The sequence below is a fragment of the Gallinula chloropus genome (assembly GCF_964237585.1).
Source record: "Gallinula chloropus genome assembly, chromosome: 6".
Lineage (NCBI taxonomy): Eukaryota > Metazoa > Chordata > Aves > Gruiformes > Rallidae > Gallinula > Gallinula chloropus.
Window position 1 is genome coordinate 10,869,362 of NC_140091.1, and position 22,885 is coordinate 10,892,246.

General features: G+C 51.3%; 1 protein-coding gene across 2 annotated transcripts; it reads left to right on the forward strand.

The window, feature by feature from the left end:
- Positions 1–15,571: 15,571 nt before the first annotated feature.
- TMEM53 (transmembrane protein 53) lies at positions 15,572–19,021 on the forward strand (the record flags this gene model as incomplete). 2 transcript variants are annotated; one of them, XM_084266384.1, is made up of 3 exons in its annotated part: positions 15,572–15,626; positions 16,183–16,295; positions 18,359–19,021. In XM_084266384.1, the coding sequence occupies 3 exons, from the start codon at positions 15,572–15,574 to the stop codon at positions 19,019–19,021; spliced, it is 831 nt and encodes a 276-aa protein (XP_084122510.1). The 2 variants fall into 2 exon arrangements, with proteins under 2 accessions (XP_084122510.1, XP_084122511.1); XM_084266385.1 differs by having other exon boundaries at positions 15,580–15,631.
- Positions 19,022–22,885: the final 3,864 nt, after the last annotated feature.

Here is a 22,885-nt window from a genome sequence, read left to right on the forward strand (position 1 = left end):
GGTCCATTTTTGTGTACCAGGTATCAGGACTGTCCTAGAAAAAGCAGTGAAAGAGTTAAGATCTTCAAGGGATGAGCAGCTAAAGAAGGGATACTTTAACCTGGCCAGCTGTGATACTTGGTCATTACTGGTTTTGGTACTGAAAGCAATGTGGGGTTGAGCCCTCTTAACTTTCCTCTGAACTTTTAAAGCTGACTGGGCTTTGCCCACATTAAGATGGCACAGCCAGAGCAAAAGGGTTATTATTCTCTGAGTTTGGATGGTTCCCCTTCAGCTGTTACTACACTCTATCCAGCTTTGTCCAGGGGTGTCTTGGGCTAAGGGTGGGACTCATTGTGAGGAATGAAATGTTGCCCCTTGGTTGTCCTGTCTTCCCTCCCTGGACCTACTGTTGCTTACTAACCTGTGTATCTACCCCAGGAGCAAGAGTCGGGAGGGACCTAATTTAGAAGAGCTCATGTCACCTCTTGTCTCACTGACCCTTCAGCTCCCACTTCTGTCACAAGTTCCCACGGTCACAGCACTGGCAGTAGTCTGAGTTTCCCTCCTTGCTCTGTCTTGGGGTGGAGCCAGAGCAATTATCTTCCTGAATACCAAAGAGGAATGCTTCTCAGAGGGGGCCTTGGTTTATGTCTCAGCTCTCATGCAAGCCCTGATTTCTGGTGGAAATAAATCCACTCCCTTCAGCCCTGCAAAACAGACCAAGGTCCTGCTAACAAACACCAGGAGGGAGGCATGATTACCGTAAAGTGCTGGAACAGTCTGTCCCCTAGTGCTGCCTTTACCCCCTCCTCCACAAAGGGAAATGTGTGGACGAAATACTGCAACAGAACAGAAGAGTTGGTGTGTAAGGAGAAGGGATGGGAGTATGGACAGATCTCTGGGGGTGATGGGGCTCCAGATAACCTTTGTCATGTGCCCTGAACCACCCACACCGGTGCTACTGCTGGCACTTCCTTGTGGTATATTCAGCTCAAGCTTTACTTTGCTCTTCCCCCCCTCCCCCACCCCAGTGCCAGTTCCCACATTTGTTGATGTGAAGGGGAGAGTGTTTCAGTGAAATGATTGTAGTGCAGAAGCTGCTGGAGAGCTCATCTTGCTCTGCTGGTGGTGCCTGCTCAGGGGAAGGGTGCAGTGACCCTTTATGTTACTCTGTAGGTTTGTAACCCCCTCTTTCCTCCCTGAGCAGCCTAGTTCTTGGCCATCACTTGTTAAGCCCTTCCTGTTTCCTGACAGCATGGCCCTTCCCTGTGGGTGTTACACAGGAAGAGCTAGGCTGAAACAGGCCAAACCCCCTTACCCAGCACCGCAAAATAGCCTGCTTTCACCTCTGTGCTAATGTTTTACTCTTTGCAAGTTGTCCTGATTAGCCCCTTAACGCTCCCTGTGCTTGCCCCCTGGAGCCCATTCCTGAAGAAGTATTGCTCCTGCCTTTGTGGGCAACTCTCTGTCTGTGCTGCTTAGGAAAAGCCCACAGTGTGGGGAGCCTTTCTGCTCAGGTGCTCTGGGAGGAGATCGTGTGTTCTGATGTTCTCTGGCATATACCACCATACCTCCAAGGAGGCACTTGCATGGCTTTGGCTGTCCGGATGATCCAGATTCCCCAGAGCTGCCATCAGACCATGTACCACTTTCAGCTGGAGCAGATCTTCAGCCACTTCTGCTGACTCCTTGGCTAATACGCTGCCATGAAAAAGATGCTGTCACCTGCTATCCCATATAGGGGAGGAAGCACACAACAAATTAAGTCTGGACCTCTTGGTGCAGATGGTGCAAGGCAATGGAAAATGATGTGTTCCTACCCTGCCCTAGCAGCGCCAACAGATGGGAGAGTCTCTAAAGAGAAATGTTTGGCTGTGCATGGATTAGCAATCATTAAACTAGTTAACTATTGGCAGGAGCTTCCTGGGCTGTATTAAAATCTAGCAAGTTTCTTGTGTGACCATGAAGAACCCAGGACTCAAAACTACCACCATCACTTCTGTGAACATACCCTGGAAGACACTCCTGTCAAGGAGTATGTCAAGGGCCTTCTGTTATCTGCTTTTGCAGGAAAACTGTTCTGATAGCACTATCTTGTGGACACTGCAGGAATTTCATATTAAAGGAACAAATTTTAGCTCAAATATCTGAATTTCCTTAAGGATTATGTAGACTGCTGTAGACTCTACTGTTGGGTTGCTGTTGTTGAACAAGGGTGTTTCCCTGCTCCCTGGGGCTCCTGGCTATGTGGAGAATACAGTGGCCTTGATCAATACAGCACCCTACAGGCACTGTATTGGCAAAACACACATTGCTTCCAGGCCCAGCTATGAAGCACACAGCACATGGGGCTGGAGCAGGTAGGATTCCACATCTCTCTATAAATAAAACTTCAAGCCAGCTCCAGTGTCCATAGCAGGGAGGGTCAACCACGTTCCTGAAAACAACCCACCTCCAAACAACCCAGAACTGGGGCCTCGGCCGAGCTGAGGTACTCAGCCAGAGAGCTGTGCCAGGGAGGAACATGTCCCACTCCTTTCCTACCCAAAGCACTCACTTCCCTAAGGCCTTTTTTATACTTCAGTGGATTTTGCTCCCAAGTTTCTTACCCAATGGCTTTTGCAGCAGCTGCCTGCTGAATATACACCAGCACAGGCTGCTTCGGGCAAAGCGAGCTTGGGTCTGCAGGAGGAAAATTAGGAAGGTGAGAGTGATGCTTTGAAACACGACTAAGATGTTAGAAGGGAGGGTAGGTGGAGTTACACTGCTGGCATGAAGGGAGGATGTTGTTTTTCAGAGAACATGCCTTCAGGAAACCCTGTGGCTATGTATCATCTGCAGATCCCTGAGAGGATCTATGCAGGTGATGCCCACAGCAGCCCAGCCACAGCTCAGGGTGCCTGGGCCGCTGCACCCTGCTCCGCTGAGTTTGGGGAGCAAACACCCAGGGGCTGGACCTGTTCATCATCCTTGCCCAGCAGACAGACCTCACTGGTCTCTGCAGCCCCGCCTGCTGGCACGAGTGCTGCAGGCAAACACCTCGTGAGAGTGACCCTTGTCTCATGGTCAGGGTCACTGCTGAGCTCTGCAGATGAGGGAGCGTGGGAGAAACACACCCCTGCACCCCGGTGGCCCTGGCAGGCTGCAATCAGCTCTTTTACCTTCGGTGGTCCTGTCATGGAAGGGAAGTGCTTTCTCCCTGGGGGGTGTCAGCAATCCAACCAGGCCTTTCAGCAGGGCGGGCCGCACCTTGTGCGCCATGAGGGCCTTCAGTAGCAGGATGGCTAGAGGAGAGAGACAGGATAGCCCCTGTTATAAACCTTGTATAATCAGTTTGTTAATCAAACTGGTAGGCAGTTAAGCTATGTTAACCCTTGTAACTAACCTGTTGCTAATCGCAATTGATGTGAGGGTGTAGGATCACGATATATAGGTGGTGTAGTTATGCAGTATAGTTATGGGAAGCAGCTCTGGGAACTAACGGCTTGTGAAGGACAAGAGAGTCTGCTTCTTTTTCTTTCTTTTTCATAACAAAAGACTTACTTGTGAGAGTCTCACACTATCTCTGGGGGACAAGGATTCGAGGGCAGGATGGCATCCACCACTGATACATCATTTACCCCCTTGCTACAGAAAAACTGACTAACAAGGACATAAATTAGCTCAGACTGATAAGACCACTGCAAGCTTGCAAGACCTTCACATTCTAGGCAAATGTTGAAAGTGCATCATGAGGACGACTCAGGCTTTCTTCCAAGGACCACCAGAGACCCTCGCTCACAATTCTTGGAAGGATCTGCGCAAACGACTGATAAACTAATTAACATATGAAGCGAGAGTAGGTAGCTTTAGGTAATAATTATCTATAGGTGTTAATAGAATATTCATTGGTTTACTGCATAAATGTAGGGTGGGTCTGCTGTTTGGGCGCGCGCTGTTGGTGGAGCGGAGACTCCATGGCCGCCCAGCACTGCTTTTGCCTGCTTCTTACTTGCTCAAATAAATTCTATTTGGATACTCTAAACTAGAGTGAACAATTTGTCACTGCTGTTTATAGCAATTTTGGTGCCGTGACTGGAATGCAGGTTAACTTGGTTCGGGATCCAAACTCTGGGGAAGGCGCCTCATCTTCGGATGGCCCCTGAGTAAATGACACCCCTTCCAACACCTGCACATCTGAACCCTAAATTGAGGAAGAAAGCAAAGGAAACTGCAGTACCCCATAATTTTTGTGCACGAAGAGCCAAATGAAGACTGCAGGATGTGTGAGTATTATGAAGCAATTCCGCTCAGTTGGGGTGGGTTTCCCAAAGTGCACCTGAATGAGACGTCCCGAAGGGGCGAAGCGAGCGCAGACCCTCTTGTAGTGTGGTTCTCATTACCCATGAGGGTGTGTGCCATGAACGAGGGGAAGTGTGTGTTTGAGTGTGTGAAGGCACTTGGTAAGATGGGACAGAAGTAGAGCAAGCTGTCTGATCCCATGGAGAGGGGCCCTAAGGCAGGATGGCCCGGTATACCGCCAGAGAGTCCTTTAGGGTTAATGGTTGCCCACTGGGATGACTGGCGAAGAGTTGCAGACAGTTTTGGGTATACAAAACCATTGTTTGTATGTTATGATGTTGCCCTTTGAATTTTGTAATGTAAACTGTGTAACTACGATGTGATCTCCTGAGAGTGAATAGGGGAAATTTGGATACTTAAGTCTGACCCTCTCAGGATGTATTGCCCCTTTGAGTTGTATAGAATGGCTGCCCCTATGGCAGTTGGTAAAAGTAAACAAACAGTTGCTGCTAAGTGAGAGAACTCCTGCCTGTCACACAGGAGACCGGGGTTCCATTCCCCAACAGGGAGTCCCTTTTTGGTGACATTGATTTATTGGTATTGACTTCAGATATTGCTAAAATGAACTGAGTTTTGAAAATTGATTTAAATTTGACAAACTATTTGTGTGAGTGAAATGAGCTAACTCTGGTGTGAGTGGTGAGTGACTGAGCTGCAGCGTATCTGAGAGAGAGAAAAACCTTTTCATAACCATTGTTATGCTTTGCATATGCAAGAAATCTTTGTGCCCGGTACTGTGTGTTGTTTGAATGATTGAAGTGTTTGACTGAGATGCAGTCTGACTGCGGAGAGAGTGCGAGTTCTGATCTGTGGTCCTGCATCTCCGCGAGGAGAGCAGCTGGAGACAGACGAAGCGAATGGCAAATTTAAGCTGTTTGTGTAAACAGGAGTCAGAGTATGTGTTGAGAGTGTCCCTGTCAACAGGAGATGGAATTTTGTTATCAGAAAGAGAAGCAAAAGGGAAATAATTACGGAAGGTATAGAAAACAAACATAACAGTCTGTGGACCATAGGATGACGAAAAGACATTCCCTGAGAACTCATGAATGGGGCGCCGACAGATAAATTGGAAAAGCTAGTACTAAGACGACCCAAAAAGCCAGAAATCAAGGTTGAAAATCCTGCTCCTAGTGCTCGTTTATTGGATTGAACCACTTCCCCCAAGCTGCCAGGAGGCTAGCTCCTTCATCCCCTTGTGGTGGTGGTCAGGGGGGGGGGCGAAGGGTGGATATATCAGAAAGTTCACTGAAAACCACCAAGGTGATTTACTGATTACTTGTTCTGTAGAACCTAAGTTAATACCAGTTATATTTTTGGTAGACACTAGAGCCCAAATCTCCACACTTAGAACAGAAAAGGCTATCTGCATAGTTTTGTAAGAAATTGCCTTGTTGCCACCTTTAACGTTAAGGGCTCACTGTTCCCCACCCCTTTGCCCCCCATGCTGTTTTTTTTTCCTCCTCTCACCGAGAAGCGAATGTGTTTATTTTCTTTTCAGGGGGTAGAGGGAAGCCAATTTCTCCCCCCCCCCCGGCCAATCCATAGGGAGTGGAATGTAGCAACTCGCATCTTGCAATGTCGCTTGTCTGGTGGGTTGGTTTGCAGCGTTCACGCACTGAGCCAACTGAGAGCAAGGCCGGTTACGTGTAAATTGTGCTATTTCATTTCTCTCAGGGACAACTTGTCTCTCCAGGAATTCCTCATTCCCAATATGTATGGGTGATTCTATCACTCCCGAATAAAGCTGCTCCAAATTGTTTTCATATTAAATCATCTTTCTAGCAAAATGGACTTTTTTCCTGTGGTAATTAGAAATGTAATAATTTCTTGTCTGCTCAGTCAGGGACACATGTTTGTAATAGAAATCGCTTCTTGAACTTGCAAGAAAATGATGCTGCAGTAGAATTTGGCTAGGAGAAATATTTATGATTACTTGCCACAAGAAGACTTAGCTAGACATTAGCCTGGCTAAGCAAGAATTGTTCCTCCTCCATTTGGATCTCAAATAGATTATTCCATTTTTCTGACGTGTGTTCTGGAGGAAGTTTTTCTTGTGTGCTTGCAGAAGACATACTGACTTATCCACATTACCTTCAGAACACCTAACCTGCCATGTCAGTGTATTACAAGGAAAGATAATGTTCTTATCCATTAAATATTATATAGAGGAATAAGAAAGAACAGTGGATATACTGTATTGGGGGGTTATATTTCTCTTACATTGTTCTCTTTTAGACATTCAGTGAGAAAAAATGGACTAGAGAGTTTAGATGGAACGTTCTATAAATACACTAGTATGACAGGAGAAAGTAGACTACTGATACACTTCAAACACATTTATAGAATTCAATCTTTGTTGCATACATTTAAACTGAATTTTGAGGAAGGAGTCCCAAGCCATAGTAGTAAAAGCTTGGCTCGTTAACTTGTTTTAATCCATAGCAAGTTCAGTGTTTCAGTTTCAGGATTATTTATTTGCTAAGCATTTTCTAAAGCAGAGCCTCCTTCATGAGAAATTAAAACAAATTTCCTCTCTACAGGGAACGTGTCTAGTTAAGTACATCCTCACGTAAGTATTCGTCTGTTTATTTAGACAGGCTTTTGGATGGGACCTGGATAAAAACACGTTGGTTTAGCATTACACTTATAATTGCCCTGAGGACTATTTATGAGGCTGTCATGCTTTAATAATCAGGTGACTATGGTAGGGTATGATGTGCTTTGTTCTTGTTCTGTTGCTGATGGGAGTACTTGTGCCATGAAGTGAACTTGTGCCAAGTGGAGCTGTTGATGTGGCCGGCTTTGTTGCTGTGTGCCATACTTCCTCTGTGTTCTCATGTGTGCTGCAGTGGGGCTGCCAAAGAAGTAATGATATACTTGCTCAAATAAATTCTATTTGGATACTCTAAACTAGAGTGAACAATTTGTCACCGCCGTTTATAACAGCCCCCGTGGGCGCTTTGGGGAGGCCTGGCGTGGGGAATGAGGTACAGATACAGAGGAGCAGTACGCACACCAGTGCTTTCTAAGAGCTGAGCAATCAGCTGCCCAACTTCCAAAGCCAATTTATCTGTTTTTCACTATAAAAAGAGTAGCTCCACCGAAATGGAGCCTCAAAAAATTCCACGACACTCGTGCTTGTTCCTCTCCACGGAAATCTTTAGTAAAAGGCGAAAGATTTATACGATCTGAAGAGAAACCGGAGTATGCCCCAAGCGCCCGTCCCGGCACACCCACCGCCTGCCCTGAGACCCCCAGGTCACGGCGACCCACCCCCGCCCGCCCGCCCAGCTCCCGCCAGCGCGGCCCCGGCCCGGCCCCGTCTCGCCGCACGGCACAAGCGCCGCAGAACCGGGAGGAGCGGCGGCGACCGTGAGTATCGGCGGGACCGGGACGGAGCCGTGTGCCGCGGTGCACCCTGGGTATGCAAATCAGCCGGATCGTAACGGCACACATGCTAATGAGGCGCCGGGAAACGAGATGCGGGGTCAGCGCTGCCGCCGCCGGGCCCGGGGCCGCGGTGGGGCCCTTCTGCTCCAGCCGGAACCCCGAGAGCGCTCCCGATCCCGAGACTGTAACAGCGCACACTTGAATGCACAGTACAACACACAGCTTTTGTCCATTATCGCAATTGGGTTCTATTTTTGACCAGAGAAGGGGTAGCTCCACCGAAATGGAGCCTCAAAAAATTCCACGACACTCGTGCTTGTTCCTCTCCACGGAAATCTTTAGTAAAAGGCGAAAGATTTATACGATCTGAAGAGAAACCGGAGTATGCCCACGACGCCCCCTCGCACACCTACCCACCCGCGGCTGCTGCCCCACAGGACACGGCGACCCCCGCTCCGCTCTCTCCCGCCGCCCCGCCTGGCCTGACACACACTCCCCTCGGCTACCAACGCCTCGATTCGGCCCGATCACACCGATCACCGGCTCGGGACGGCGGTGGTCGGTGAGGCTGGGAAGGCATTGCCCCGCACTGCACCCTGGGTATGCTAATTAGAGCCATGCTGAGGCGGGGCATGTTAACAGGGCGTCTTGGGAGAGCGCGGGCTACAGGGCGCTCTGCGGCGATGGGTGTGTGACGGGACAGCCAGGCCGGGCTGGCGCAGGGGGAGTGTTGGGCCCAGAGAGCGGAAGAGGGTAAAGCCGCCGCGGCGCCCCGGTTGGGTTGGTTCGTTCCCGCGGGCAGCGCCGCGCAGAGGCGGAAGGTCGGCTTCGAGAGAGGCCGCCTGAGCCCCCGCCGCTGCCCGAGCCTCCGCAGGCTGGAGCTCTGCGGCGAGAGGAGTGGTGTGCGAGACCCGGGCCAGTAACGACTGCGCGGGCCCGGGCAGCCCCGGGTAGCCGTTTCCTCCAGAGTTTGGCAGGCAGCGGACCGCTCGCGTCGCCCGAGAAGCTGGAGGAGCGGGATCAGCGATGCCGGCAGCCGGACCGGGCTCCGCACGACTGCGGGCACGATGGGACCCGCGTCTGCCTTCCTCCCCCGGCTATGGAGCTATGCTCTTCGCAGCATGCCCTGAACCACCGTCCCCCAAATCGCTCTGCCATTAACCAAGGAAAGGGCGCTTCCACCGAAGTGGAAGCTCAAAAAATTCCATGTTACTCGTGCTTGTTCCTCTCCACGGAAATCTTTAGTAAAAGGCGAAAGATTTATACGGTTTGAAGAGAAACCGGAGTGACCCGCCTTCCCCCCGCACACGTAGCCACTCCCGACAGTCCCTCCATAGCACACGGGGACCCCCGCGGCGCCCGCCCGCTCGCCGCCGCTGCGGGGCGACACCCCGGCGGCCCACACGGACGCTCCCTCCCGCCCCGAGCCCCGGCGCTCCGGTAGCCGCGGCGGCGGACAGCGCTACCGGGATGGCACCGTTGCTCCTCGGTGCACTCTGGGTATGCAAATAAGGCGACTGCTAATGAACTTAATGCTAATGAGGCGCCCGCGGCCCGCAGTGCCAAGCGAGGTCTCGGTGGGGGGGCTGCTGCGCCCGGCCGCCCCCGCAGAGGGTCCGGGAACCCCGGAGACACACGGGCTGAGGCTTCCCGTCCCCTGCCCCTCCACCTCATACTTCCCAGGTCTGGAGAACAAGGTCCCCAGCCCCAGCCTCGGCCACCACCCAGGGTGGTTACACAGATCTTACCTTCATACTGGACATCCAAGTGTACCGAGCACAGCACGCCCAGCACAGGCTCCACGATTATGGAGGGGGCCTCTTCCATGATGTCCTGGAGAAAAAAAATGGGCAGAGTGACAGGGACAGTCTTTACACCCTACTCCAGGCTGTCTTTTCTCCAAGCACAGGGTCCTGATGCAGCCCAAGGCATTAAGGTGGAGGGGGGGGAAAGGTGGTGGGTTGCCAGGGTGGGAAGACATAGAAGCTAAAGCAGCCAGCCAGGCCCACAACCCACCTGCATGACTCTGAGTGCCTGCAGAGCCAGCTGCTGGGCTCGGGGGGAGGTGCAGAGCAGCACAGCAACCAGGCCGTTGTAGACTTGGTTCTGGTACTTGGGATTGCCGCGGCCCAAAGAGGCCAGCAGAACCTGCACGTCTTCTTGAGCCTCTGCCGAGTTGGAAGTGGCCAAGAACTCAGCGAGGGATTGCACCCCTGTGAGGAGAAAGAGATGCCAAGTCATGTGCCTGGATAAGTCTGCAGGTCACTTAGCTGTTTCCCTGTCACCCCCTGGGAGACCCCAGTGCCACATCCCACTCGAAGTGTGGCTTGAAGAATGGAAGACAGGAGAAAAGTTCTTTGTCCTTGTTTGGAAGCCCTACCACCAACTGGAAAACCAGATGGCAAAATTCATAGCCAAAGTAGGTGGCCAAGGCCCTTCTGTGGGCATTTACATAAGAAGAGAGTCTGGCACTGGGATGCCAACAGTGCTGCTAAGGATCCCTCTGCTCATCCTGCCACTTCATCTCTCTTGGAGGAAGCTGTGATGGCAGGTATTGCTCCAAAGCCTCTGACAACATAATCCAAACTACAGAACAACTAATGGGCTCTGGCTTCCACTGCTCTGGAGAAAAAAAAAAAAAACCAACCCCCAGGAAAAAGTAATTGTTGTAATGCTCTTTCAGAAGACACATGCTGGAAAACCCTCCCACCCTCAGAGGGGGAAGCCCGGGAAAGTTTGCAGTAGGTGAACGCTGTGTGTAAGAGTGGAAACTGTTTTGTGGTTTAACTGGAGCAGCCATAACCAGTGGGACAGCAATATTGCATCAGAAGAAATGACTGTAAAGCAAGCGAGCTCATTAAAAACTGAGAGAGGAGATGAAATGCAACCGCTCAACAATAGCTGAGACTCTGAACTCCTTCCAAACGCTGCGGCAATCTGCCATCGGCAGGTGGAGGGAAGGGAGTGGCTCAGAGCTGCCAGCAGCCCCTGGGGCCAGAGGTCAGGGAGAGCATCCTTGTCTGAATTAGGAAAAAGCACCGATGGACACAACACCTACCGTAGCTTTCACAAATGAGCTCCTTATACTTCCTGCCAGCATCTGCGACGAGCTGCAGCAGCTTTACAGACTCCCTTTTGTCCTCTTCTTTCAGGTGGTTCAGCCCTAGTATTTCCAGGAGAATCAAGACACCTCCGATATCCAGGAATTCAGTGAGGTATCCGTGTCTGCAAGGACAGGAGGAACAAAGCCAAAAGTGTCACCAATCTTCCTCTGCCAGCACACTGTGTACCTGGGGAGCATCACCTCCTGCCTCGCCACAGCGTGTCCTGGCACAGTGAACATGAGGCGGCCCAGCCTGGAGTGCAGAGGCAGATGCCCACCAGCAGCATGCTTTGCTGCCAGCGGGTCAGCTCCTGTTTTACCCTCTGCTTGTTTCAGGTGTTGAACATCAGGCAGAGAAACCTCCATCTCTACACTCAGGCTCGCATCACACTCCTTCCACATGGTGCTGCAAGTGGTGCTGGAGGCATGCACAAGCAGTGGGTTTGGTTTTGACAGCATTCATTTGGAATTCCTACCACCAGCCTCACTGGGGCCTGCCTTTCCAGGAATGCTTATGAGGTCCTCCCAAAAGATCTCCAAGGACTTGTTATTTTCTTTATCTACTCATCCCATCACCCTTGTGTGCCTTCCCCACGGCACCTCTCACATGGTGACACTCTATACTCACCCTCTTGTAGCAGATAAGAAGATCCCAATGGACCTGAGCAGCTTGTTGAGGCATGTGCTGTAGATGTAGCTGTTTGACAAGGCTAAGGAAAGATTTGCAGACCATCGTGGTGTCCCCCAGGCTGCCTTTGGCAATGTGGAGGCCCAAAGTGGGTACTCCCTCTATGAGAAAGCATGGGCCTTCCTCTCACACGTGGGGAGAGGCAGCATGCTCATCCCAACACGAGAAGAACCCACTAATTCTAGCTCCCCGAAAGGCAGGTTACATGACTTTTCCCTTCAGCTCTATCTTTAGATAGCTTGTATTGTTTCCTTAACCCTGCAGAACAGTTGGATATGAATATCTCCATAAAGGAGCTTATTCTTTAAAGAAATTTTTGGTAGAGAACTTGCCCTTCCTCTCCAACCCCACTACCACACACCACCTCCAGCTGTCCAAGGAAAGAGATACGTCATCCTGAGCCACGTTGTTAGGCGAGCCAGAAACAAGCTGGCTCCTTGAGAGAACTCCAGCTCCAGCTCCGGTTGTGTTTTGCCATCGTTACTTTTAATGAAGTTGTCCAGGATGCGGCTTCGAGCAACTTTGTGGGCACTATCCCATTCCTGCAAGAAAACCATGAGCTTCCTGATGGCTTCCTGCTCTTTGACAGAAGTCATTATCTCTTCTGCCTAGAGGAAAGTGAGAAAGAAGTTTTAAAAGGGTTTTGAAGATAGAAAAAGCCTGTACTAAGTATCTCTGGCAAATATTATTACAACACTGACTAGCCATTAATTTAATCCATTTTTTTTTCTTTGTGCTCATTCCATAGATAGGAAAACTGAGGCAAAGGGAGAGTTTCTGGTGTGTCTGAAGCTGCACAATGAATCTGCGTCAGTCCTGAGATTATTTACCAGGGCAGGTGGCCTCACCACAGGGGCTCCCTTCCCTGCTCTGTTAATAAAGTCATTTTGATGTTAGCCATTACCCCAGCCTAGGCTTCTCGCTCGCCTCATGATATGAACACTGCATCTCATATCTGACCCGCCAGAGGATAAATAGGGTGAAATGAGAGCACAAATAGGTATGGATTTATGGGGAGTGACAGGGTCAAGGGGGCTGTAAATGCCTGTTAGCACAACCGGCGCAGCGTGCCCTCGCTCACGTGATGGAGCAAGTCATTTGGCCCAGGCCTGCCTTCTCTCCAGGAAGATGTGCTTGGCCTTGGCTTGGAGAGTGCTCTGGGACCCCTCCACTGGTTTTTTTTCCTTATCTAATGTCTATGGCATGTTTTTAAGCAATCTGAGAAAACCTGTAACAAGAAGAACTGTAGGCAAGAAGGCAGAAGCTCCAGAAACACCCCTTGCCTGCTCTCCCATCCCTTCACACGGGTGTTAAATAAAACAACCTGTATTGTGCCAAATTTCTCTGACAAACTTTTGGCTTGGCATGATATCCCCTATTCCACCTTCACAGATGTGAAGGTCCACTTCCTAGGGGGGTGAAATGCTAGAGGATTAAGCTCTCCGCTCAGGCAGGTGAGAACTGCACTGGCATGTATGTGTTTGGAGCCTTGCAGTTAAACATCAGTATTGCCCTGGCATGTATGTGTTTGGAGCCTTGCAGTTAAACATCAGTATTGCCCTGGCATGTATGTGTTTGGAGCCTTGCAGTTAAACATCAGTATCTCCTCACATACACAGATGCTGGAAGAGGGACAAGGGCACAGACATGAACACAGGTGTGTTGTCCTCCACAAGCCCTGTCAACACGCCTGGGGGTAAGAAAGGAATTCACACCTTCTCTAATACAGTCCATGGACTTCCTACATAAAAAAAAGCACCACTTAGGGTTTTATTTTAAGTGTGGTTTAAGAGAAAAAATAATTAAGGTGACACAAAATCTTTGGGCTTCAGAGCAAGAACTTTCTCTCACTGTAATTCAAGTTGCCAAGACTCCTGATTTCCTATCTACGAAGTTGTTGAGCCTTGTCTCCTAGAACCTGGAGCAAAATTCAAATCAGGTCTAGAATATCCCCAAGATACCCCATCAAAAGTAACTTTCTGTTGCTATTACCCGAACCAGGCTGAACCCAGTGACCAAGAGGTGAGTGTGTACACCCCTGTGCCTGGAAACAAACAAAAGTCATCAAAAAGCCAGCTAAGAATGGCTTTTGAGAGTTAAGATGAGACGAAAAGTCACTGGGGAATTAACAATCTGTGCTCTGTAAGGAGTCTGTGTCCTTGGCAGGGCGTTTTTAGGATCTCCTTTGCGGGGAAGCAGGTTTAAAATAAATCCATTTTCCCAAAATAGTTGTGATTGAAAATGTTATTAGCCATAACAAATGTTAGTGCTGACAGGAGAATGGCCTGTTAGGGGCCTCTGGTGAAACAGTCAAGTGAAAGTCATATTTCACATTATTGCGAACATTTTCCTGTGATTTACAGAATATTTGTGAAACATGACTTGCAAGAGGCATGATTGATACTGAGAGAACAGCCAGTGTGTAGGGGGAATCTGTATTTCACAGAGACGGTTTGCACGAAATTTACAGTCCCATAAAGTGCTCCTCTGTCCTCAACAGAGATCTAGTTAAAAGAACTTTACAGTCTGAAACATCCCAAAATTGATTCTAAATTAACGTTTCCATATTTATGTTTGAGATGCTGGTGGTGTAATGCTAGCCTATTTTTATTATAAAGCTGCAGTAACACCCCCCCTATTCAGAAATGCACACACCAGCCTCTGGACATGTGGGGTTTTTGTGATATGAAGGGCTTGCCTATGAATCAATAGCAAAAAAAAATAAAAATATAAAAAGTCTGAGTTAGGAACAGTGATCACATGAGGCTTCTGAGGATTCAGTGATATCTGTCCCTGGCTGCTGTAATAACAGCATCTGCTGACATAGTAGTCTTTAAGCTAACATTGCAAAGTACCCTGAAAAGGTACATGAACATTTTTATTATAACCATTTTACATATGGGAACATACAGACACAGGGAAGTTAAATGACTTGCCTGAGTCATTTGGCAGCACTAACATCAGCGCATAACTCCTGTTTGTTGGCTTCAAACTCTGCTCTCAGTAGTGCTGGGCTGCCACCCCAGTCCATTGGACCCAATAATCAAAACAAGGCTGGGTCAGGGCAGAGCTTTATTCCTGCCAGATAAATCCCAAGTGATTTAGGAACTGGCTCTGGCAATTCAGCAGTTCTTTACATCCAGAGTGCTGCTAAATCATCAGATTGAGATCAAAAGGCAGACGAATGCTGTGTCAGCCTCAGTCCGAGTGCGAGGTGCCAGGGACTATTGATAGCCTTGGACTCAGAGAAGGACAGAGTGACAGTGAGTTGGTGTTACCTTTGCATCTTGCAACATCAGCAAAACTCACAGTTCCTGTTTCCCTAGCGGGTTTCACCGTGTCCTGGCACACCCCAAGGCCCCCACAACCCTCCTCACGTGCAATGCACCCTTCTCGGTGTGCCTGAATGCTCAGCCCCTAGCAACCCACAGTCCCACTGACCCCACCTTCCAGCCCCACCGTTAACCCCAGCCCTCGATCCCTGCGTCCCTCCCAGCCCCCATTCCCCTCAGCATTTCCCTCCAGGCCCGATCCAGAGCAAACAGGCCCTGCACTCCCCCACAGCCCTTCGTCCCTCTCATGTTCCCTGATCCCAGTGCCGGCCCCGACCCCGTGTCTGCTCTCCCTGCCCCAAACCCCCTCAGCCCTCATGCCCACTCTACTCCCCAGCCTGCGAGCCCCTCTTCAGGCCCAACAATCCCCCTCATCCCGACCCCCCAGGCCCTACAGACCCAGCGGCTGCCTCACCCCCTCTCACCTTCCCCGAGGGGGCGGATACCCCGCTGCATGACTGACACCGCAGCCGGCCCAATCGCGACCTGCTTCAGCCCCCGCCCCGGCCCAATGGGTGGGCCAGTGTTCATCGCCAGTGGGCGGGGCGCCCGGCCCGGGCCGGGTGCTAAGGGCGCGTTGCTAAGGAAGTGGGAGGCGGGCAAGGGGCGGAGGGTGGAGTGAGGGGCCCGCTTTTCCTTCCCATTGGCTGTCGGGGCTGTCGTGGGTGGTGGAGGGGCGGGGCTTCCGGTGGGGGGAGCGGAAGCGCCGGTGGAGTGGGAGACGGGAGCGCGGCGATGGGGGTTCGCAGGCTGAAGGCGGCGGTGGAGCTGGCGCCGGGGGAGGCTCGCGGTGCGGTGCGGTGCGGTCCCGGAGTAGGGGGGGACGAAGGGGGAAGTGGACCCGAAGGGGGGGACGGGGCTCGAAGGCGGGTGGGGGGAGACAGGGGCCGGAGGAGGCGACCGAGCCCAGGGCGCTCCACTGCCCAGAGGGACCCCTGCGGGTGGAGAGGGGGGACGGGGCCTGAGGGCCCGCCGGGACACGGCGGCAGGGAGCCGAGTGCCGGCGCGGGGCCCGGAGGCTGCCTGAGGGCAGGGCGGCACGCTCCCCTTCCCCCCGCCCCGGCAGCGGGCAGCGGTTTCTGGTGCCTCCCCATGTCCCAGGAGGCGCGAGGAGGGGGTCTGAGCCCCGCACGCCGCTGGCTCCGCGTCCGTGGGGAGTTCCGGGGGGTGAAACTGTTGTCCCGCTGAGCACGTCCGTGTGGCCGAACCCTGGCTATGGGGCAGCGTTCAGAACCGCCCGGGGGGACTAGTACCTACCTCACCGTTAGGTTTAAGCAGGGACTCGCATGGGTTCGGGCTCCGGCGGGGCAGGAGGCAGCTGTTTTAACTGGTGTGACCCATTTCAGAGAGCAGCACGGAGAGAGGGCCTGGAGATGGGCAGCCTGTGGTGATCCTCCTAGGCTGGGCAGGCTGCCAGGACAAATACCTGGCCAAATACAGCGCGATTTACAGTCAGAAGGTGAGTGGCCAATTTGTGCTCTCCTGACACTGTCATTCAGCTCTCTGAGAAACTGCCTCTTTTCTGCTCGCTGCTGAAACTGCCCCAAAGCCTCTCTCAGCCTGAAGGGTCTTTGGGAGCGAGCAGTGAGGTCACTTGTCATTGAAAGCTCCTTGCGTCCCGGAGCTGCGGCAGCGTTATCTAATGGTTGCTGATGTCATCTCTGTGCGTGCAGCTGAGACAAGAAGTACTTCCTTGGAGAAACTTTGTTCCCTGTTATGTGAATTACTGGAGTATTTTAGGGCTTTTAAAGTTGTGACGTTGTTCAGACATGATGTGAACTGTGTTAGCTTTTCCAAGCAGGGAAAGACTGCGCAGTTATGGCTTGTAACAGGCTGAGGAGTGACAGTGCACGGCAGCATCTGTCGTTCCTTTGGCTTCTCCTTCCTGTGAAGATGATTCATCTTAATCTAAGTTAGGATTATCCTGTTTGCGAAACAGGCATCTTATGATAGTCATACCCACCCACCAGGAGCTCCTTGGGTTTGAACCAGAGAGGTCTGTCTGACTGCTGGTTCCCTAAGTTGCAATATTTTTCTTTCCCCCCTGTAGTGGGGGACCCAGTGAAATGTTAGTGGGGTGTTTTTTTTTAATGTCAGCATAGGAGGTTCTTGTACTTATCTACATCTATTTCAGTTATAGGTGGCAAAGCTTGTACATTACAAGTAATAATTGCCTGGGTGGCAATGTCCCCAGGGGCTGTGCCAGTTAGCACAAGATTTGAAAGGATCTTAAACCCCATCAAATCCAGGCATCTGCCATGGCAGCAGCCTTCTCCTAATGCCATGGGCTGTCGTGGTTAATACGATCCCATTGGTGCTGGTGCCTTGCTGCTGACACTAAAGGCTTTCTTCTGGCTGACACTAAGGATTTTCTTCTGCTTAGGGAGCTCTGGGTGGGAGGGCCGACTCGGTGGCTTTGCCATGTGTTTGTTAATGTGTAATCCAGTGCAAAAGCCATGAGTTGGCTTGTTCTAGTGAAGAATTAATTGTTCAGTGACTGGCGTGACCAAGAGATGCTGCTGAGCAGAGGAAGAGCGTGTTGCAGGGCAGCATGCTAACTTTTTTAAAAAATACACCTCTACCAGAAAGAGGATAGGAATGGGAGAGGGGAGAAGGAGTTTTCTTAGCTCCCTAGTGAGAAGGTGGCCGCAGCCATGGTGAGATGGCGTAGAAGACTTTGGTGTAAGAGCTTGATGACCTCTTCCTTGTTTGCTGTTTAGGGAGCTCTGGGTGGGAGGGCTGTCTTGGTGGCTTTGCCATGTGTTTGTCAGTGAGTTTAGGTGATACAAAAGATCTGGAGTGTTTATCAATATAGTTCTATCTGCTCTATTTAGAAACTCCTCCAAGATCCTGTCTTCCAATCTGCACTTAGATGTAAGGCCTTAATTCTGGGGGCAATCACTGGGGTGTTCTGAATCCCCAAACCAGTGCTCTGCAAATGCACAGCTGGAGCATTTCAGGAAGGCTTCTGAAAACCAAGTCGGTGTTGATTGTGGACAAGTCTTGGAGACAGCTGCAAACAAGTACTACTGAAGGACAGGACGAAGTTGTTCTTCCTCCTCACTCTTGTTTCACTGTCATGAACTAGACATGTACCAGAGCAGCCCCTTCTTACCAGAATGGCTGGCAGTGGAGGTCTGTGGGTTGGGGAGATGGTTTTCTCTTCCCATGTGAAAGCTAACACTCATAAAAGCTTGGGTGGCAGTGTCCCCAGGGGCTGTGCCAGTTAGCACAAGATTTGAAAGGATCTCAAACACTGTCAAATCCAGGCCTCTGCCATGGCAGCAGCCTTCTCATAATGCCGTGGGCTGTTGTGGTTAATACGATCCCATTGGTGTTGGTGCCTTGCTGCTGACACTAAAGGCTTTCTTCTGGCCAACACTAAGGATTTTCTTCTGACCCCGTGGTTTCTGTTGGAAACCTGTCCCAGATTTTCATGTTCTTTGTACTGAAGGTACTGACTTGGTGTAATTTACAGCACAGCCTAAATGTGTGTGGGGTGTCTCTTTCTGTTCTCCTTAGGGCTGCACTGTCATCCGCTACACGGCTCCATGGAGGATGATATTCTTCTCCGAGACCTTTGGCATCAGATCCCTCCAGACCCCAGCCAGGAAACTCCTGGAGCTGCTCTTTGACTACAATGTTGAAAACAGACCGGTTCTTTTCCACGTTTTTAGCAACGGTGGGGTCATGCTGTACCGCTACATCATCGAGGCGCTCCGCACTCACAAGCCGTTCAAGAACCTCAAAGTCGCAGGCACCATTTTTGACAGCGCCCCTGGCAGAAGAAACTTGAGAGGAGCCCTGCGTGCCTTGGCAACCGTCCTGGCATCCACCAACGTGCTGCTCAGGTGTTTCCTCCTGCTCACTTTTGCTACCACGGCTGCCGTGCTGCGGATCTTGCTGTACCCGCTGACCCGCTTCATCCATGAGAGCCACTACGATGCCCTGCTGAGAGCTCCCTCGCGGTGGCCCGAGCTTTACCTCTACTCCCAAGCCGACGCCATCATCCAGGCCAGCGACGTTAAGGACATGGCTGAGGCCCGGCAGCGGCTGGGTGTCTCCGTGAAGGCTGTGGACTTCTCGGATTCGGCTCACGTCAGCCACATGCGGGCCTATCCCACCTCCTACTGCAACCTCTGCACCACCTTCCTGTCTGACTGCGCCGGGGGCTCGCCTCCTTAGCGGCGGGACGACCTCCCGTGTTTGGCTCTGCTTTGCTCGGCTCCTGTGGGAAACGTTACCCCCTTTGCCTGTGTCTTTGAAGGGGGGAAAGTAGAGACTTCTTAGCTTTTTTTTTGGTTTGTTTTTCTTCTCGCCATCTGCGGGCCTGAAAGTCGCCAGGCTGGCCTTTGGGCCTTTGGGCCAGCTGTGCTGTAGCAGAAAATAGACAGGGATTAATTTAAAGCACTGAAGGTGAAATCTGGGTGTGGTTCAAGTTGATGTGCTTTACCAAGGTGTCACAGACCTGGATTTCACTGGGAATGTTATTTGTTTCGTCCTATCTCCTATTTTTCTTTGCTTTCCATGTTGTCCCTGATGTCCATTGTGCCCATTATGTTGCCTTGTCCTGATTTTACAATACAGTTCTTCCATGTCTTTTTTTCCCTCTCTGCTGTTTCTTTTATCTTGCAGTAAGCAAACAGGACAGGAGCAGCTTTACCAGACTTTTTTCTCCAGCTCTTGTGATGCTCCTTGCTGGATAACAGGCAGAGAAACCAAGTGTAAGACCTGCAAAAGGCTTGTGCAGGGCAGTATGACCGGACTGTCACCTGGCTTATTTAAATAGCTGAGATAAGAGCAGCTTAAGCTCAGATCTTTGGTGGGAGCTCAAATGCCTGTGATACCTGTTGTGTTCTTCAAGCAAAAGATCTAAGTTAACGCTTTTGAATGTGTCTTGTGTTTTGTTTCTCCTCTTTCCAGTCTTTTGTATGTTCTCCTGAGTAGTTTTGCTTTCTTGGGGAGCTGTTAATTTATTACTGGGGGTCTTGGGGCAGCCTGTGTTGTGCACCTGGAAATGTGGGGAAACTGGCACAGCCGTGACCCAAAATAGCTTGGAAATGGAAAGGTGGAACTGCAGGGAGAAATTAAACCAGCTCTCAGAGCTATGATTTATACTGGGTGTTTCTTAAATCACTTCCAGCCCACAAATGACCATGAAATTCAACATTTTCCCCCATAACATTTTCTTCAGATGATCAGTCTTTGCTGTCTGTGCAGCATGTACGATTAATACCAGGAATTAATTCCCTTCACCTAGAGAAAAAGTAGCTCTCTGTGCTGCACTCCAACCATGTTTGGTTTGGGGCTTTGTTGCTTGTTTGGGGGAGAAGTGGGGATAAAGAGAAGGGAGGTTGCTAATGTGTTTCTGCCATGTCACAGCTTCCAACCCCTACAATTCTGTGATTCTGTGAATAATGGGGGAGGACAGGATTAGCTAACTTTAAATTCCCAGCCAAAGATTGCCCGGAACAGGCTCTGAAGAGCTCTGATATGAACCAGGCGCTGCCCTCACGAGGCAGGAACGTAAAAACCACACAGATTTTTACAGATGTTTGCAGCCTGTGGGCTGCTGTGCTCGTCTTGCCTACCTGTGGGGTGCTGTCATCCCCAATTACAAAGCACTTGCTGTTCAGAGTTGAAATGTGAGAGGGGAGAAGTCTCTGGGGAAGCACTAAAATAGTTTGGAAGTTTAAATGAGGGGAATGGAAGCACACGGCGAGTTGCTGTCAGTGGCCAGCACGAGTGGTTTCAGCAGGCTACTGTGGCAACACTTCAAGCAAAGAATAACTCCACACTGGGCAGGGTTTTAAAGGGTGGGCTGGCATGTATGGGGTAGGTGAGAGGGAAAGGAAAAGGGTTTGGTTGTCTTCAGGTTTTTTTTAAAGTGAAAGCTGGCTCAAGGATCAGGAGTCCTTGTTGCTTGGGATCCAGGCTGTAGGTGTGATCCCAGTTTCAGCTTCCACTGTGGAGAGGAGCTGTGAGGGCTTTGCTGTGGGAAGGTCACCTTCAGCCTGCCACTTCTTGTGGAGCAGTTCTTGTTGCTAGGGTTTGGACCTGTAAAATCCAGGCATGGTCCCCTATTCCCAGGAAGCCCATTGGAGCTCTCCCAGCTCTTTAAAGCAGGTCCCTGGCTTGTGCTGTCAGAGCTGTAACTCCTGAGCTGTGCTGTTTCCCCACCTTCCCAGAGAGCTGGACTCTGTCTTCTGTGGCACTGTGGGAGCTCTTAGGGAGCAGAGGTGATAAAGGTTGTTTAACTACCACTTGCCCTCATGCTGGTTTCTACGGGTTCAGTATTTACACAACAGTTAAACACCCCATAATATACACCTCCGAATTAGTATGGTTGTGCTGGGCTGGGAATCTGCTGTTGCTGTTTATTGCTGTGGGTGTTGAACTTCTCCCACTTGAGGACTTGGGCTGTTGCAGAGCGTGGCTGGCAGGAGCTGGAGCTGAGCCCTCCATCCGTCCCTCTGCAGTGGGATGGGGAAGATTCCTCTGGGAAGAGCCCCATGTGCATCAGGGACACCTTCCATCCCTGCTGTGGGATCGCTGCTCCTCCACTGCAGCTGGGTCTGCTCCAGCTCCTGTGTCCAGGGCAGCAGGCAAGGAGTGGGCTGGAGGTGCCCCATGCCACTCAAGTGGGACCCAGCTCACAGGCATTTCCACTGCTGCCAAACTGACCTGAACTTTGGGGGTGATTTATGTACACACCCCCCTGAGAGCAGGGGCACCTCGAGCAAGGGGAAGGTTTGCAGAGGAAGTCATCAGGCCCCATCTTCTGGGTGGGTTTTGTGTTCCATATCCCAGCAAGCTTTAATGATGGTTGAGCAGGGTGGAATACATCACCCTCTTCTTGCCTGTACCCCATGTGTGGATATATCACCCTCTTGCCCATAGAGCATGTATGGATATATTGCCCTCTTCTTGCTCATACAGCATGTATGATCGTACCCCCTTCTGCCCTCTATTTCTGTTGCTCATTATTTGAAGCAGCAGGTTAATAACTGGGAGCCTGAAGGCACACAGCCAGGAACTGATCCAGCCCCTCCTGGATTTTACAAAACCCAGCTCTTCCAGCCCTTGATCCTTGCTAAGATCAGTTTGGTGCCGTCTGTGCTCCTAGAGAGCTTGAGCCAATGTTTGGGATATCCTGGCAAATCCATGGAGATCTCAGAGATGAGCTGTGGGAGGGATGTTGCTGGTCTGCTCTTTGGGGGGAAAAATGCAGTGTCCCTGGGCTTGCCTAGCACGTAGGGAGGGGGATGCAGTGCTGGCTGGCTCTGCCTGGGCAGCCCAGAGCTCGTTTCCCTGCAGCACAGCACTGGTGTGTGGAGCAGGGTGGGCAAAGGCCAGTGGTGGTGAGAGAGGAGGGGGCCTAGAGCCCAGCAGCCGTCGTCACACATTTCCCAGGAGAGGGAGAGCCCTTTCCCAGGAGAGGGAGAGCCCGCATTGAGGTTCTGAGCTGCCCCTGGCAGTGAGAGGGTGCCCAGTGGCACTGGGAGAGGGCAGAGCAGGGCCGGGCCAGGCCGCGTGTTTTGGAGCGGGTGGGAGCATCTCGCAGTGTAGCTCAAACCCAGCCCCTGGGCAAAGACTGACCTGTGCCTGCACCCAATAAAGACATTTTAAAACAAATGTGCTGTTGTCTTTCAGGTGTTGGGACAGTTGTATATGGGGCTGAGGCCTCATCTTTGTAACGTCACAGGCTGGAGCTCTGCTGCTGATGGAGAAGTGTGGAGGGCTTGGGATGGAAAGGAGCAACCCTGGCCCGGGTGCTGCTTCCTAGAAAGAGGAGGAAGATGAGGAGGAGGCTTAAGGCCTCAGGTCTGCATCGCCTGTGGAGGTGAGGGAGGAGGGAGCTGGCGGAGGGTGGCTGTGCCGGCCTCCCTGACCACCGTGCCGCGGCTGGCCGGGGTATGCTCCGGCCCGGGGATGTGGGGATGCTCCGACTCGGAGGGAGCAGCGCTCCACGAGGTGGCAGCAGCCCCCCTCTTTCCTGCGTGGAGCGGTGACTGCTTCAGGAGACGGGAAGACCAGAGGATGCTGGAG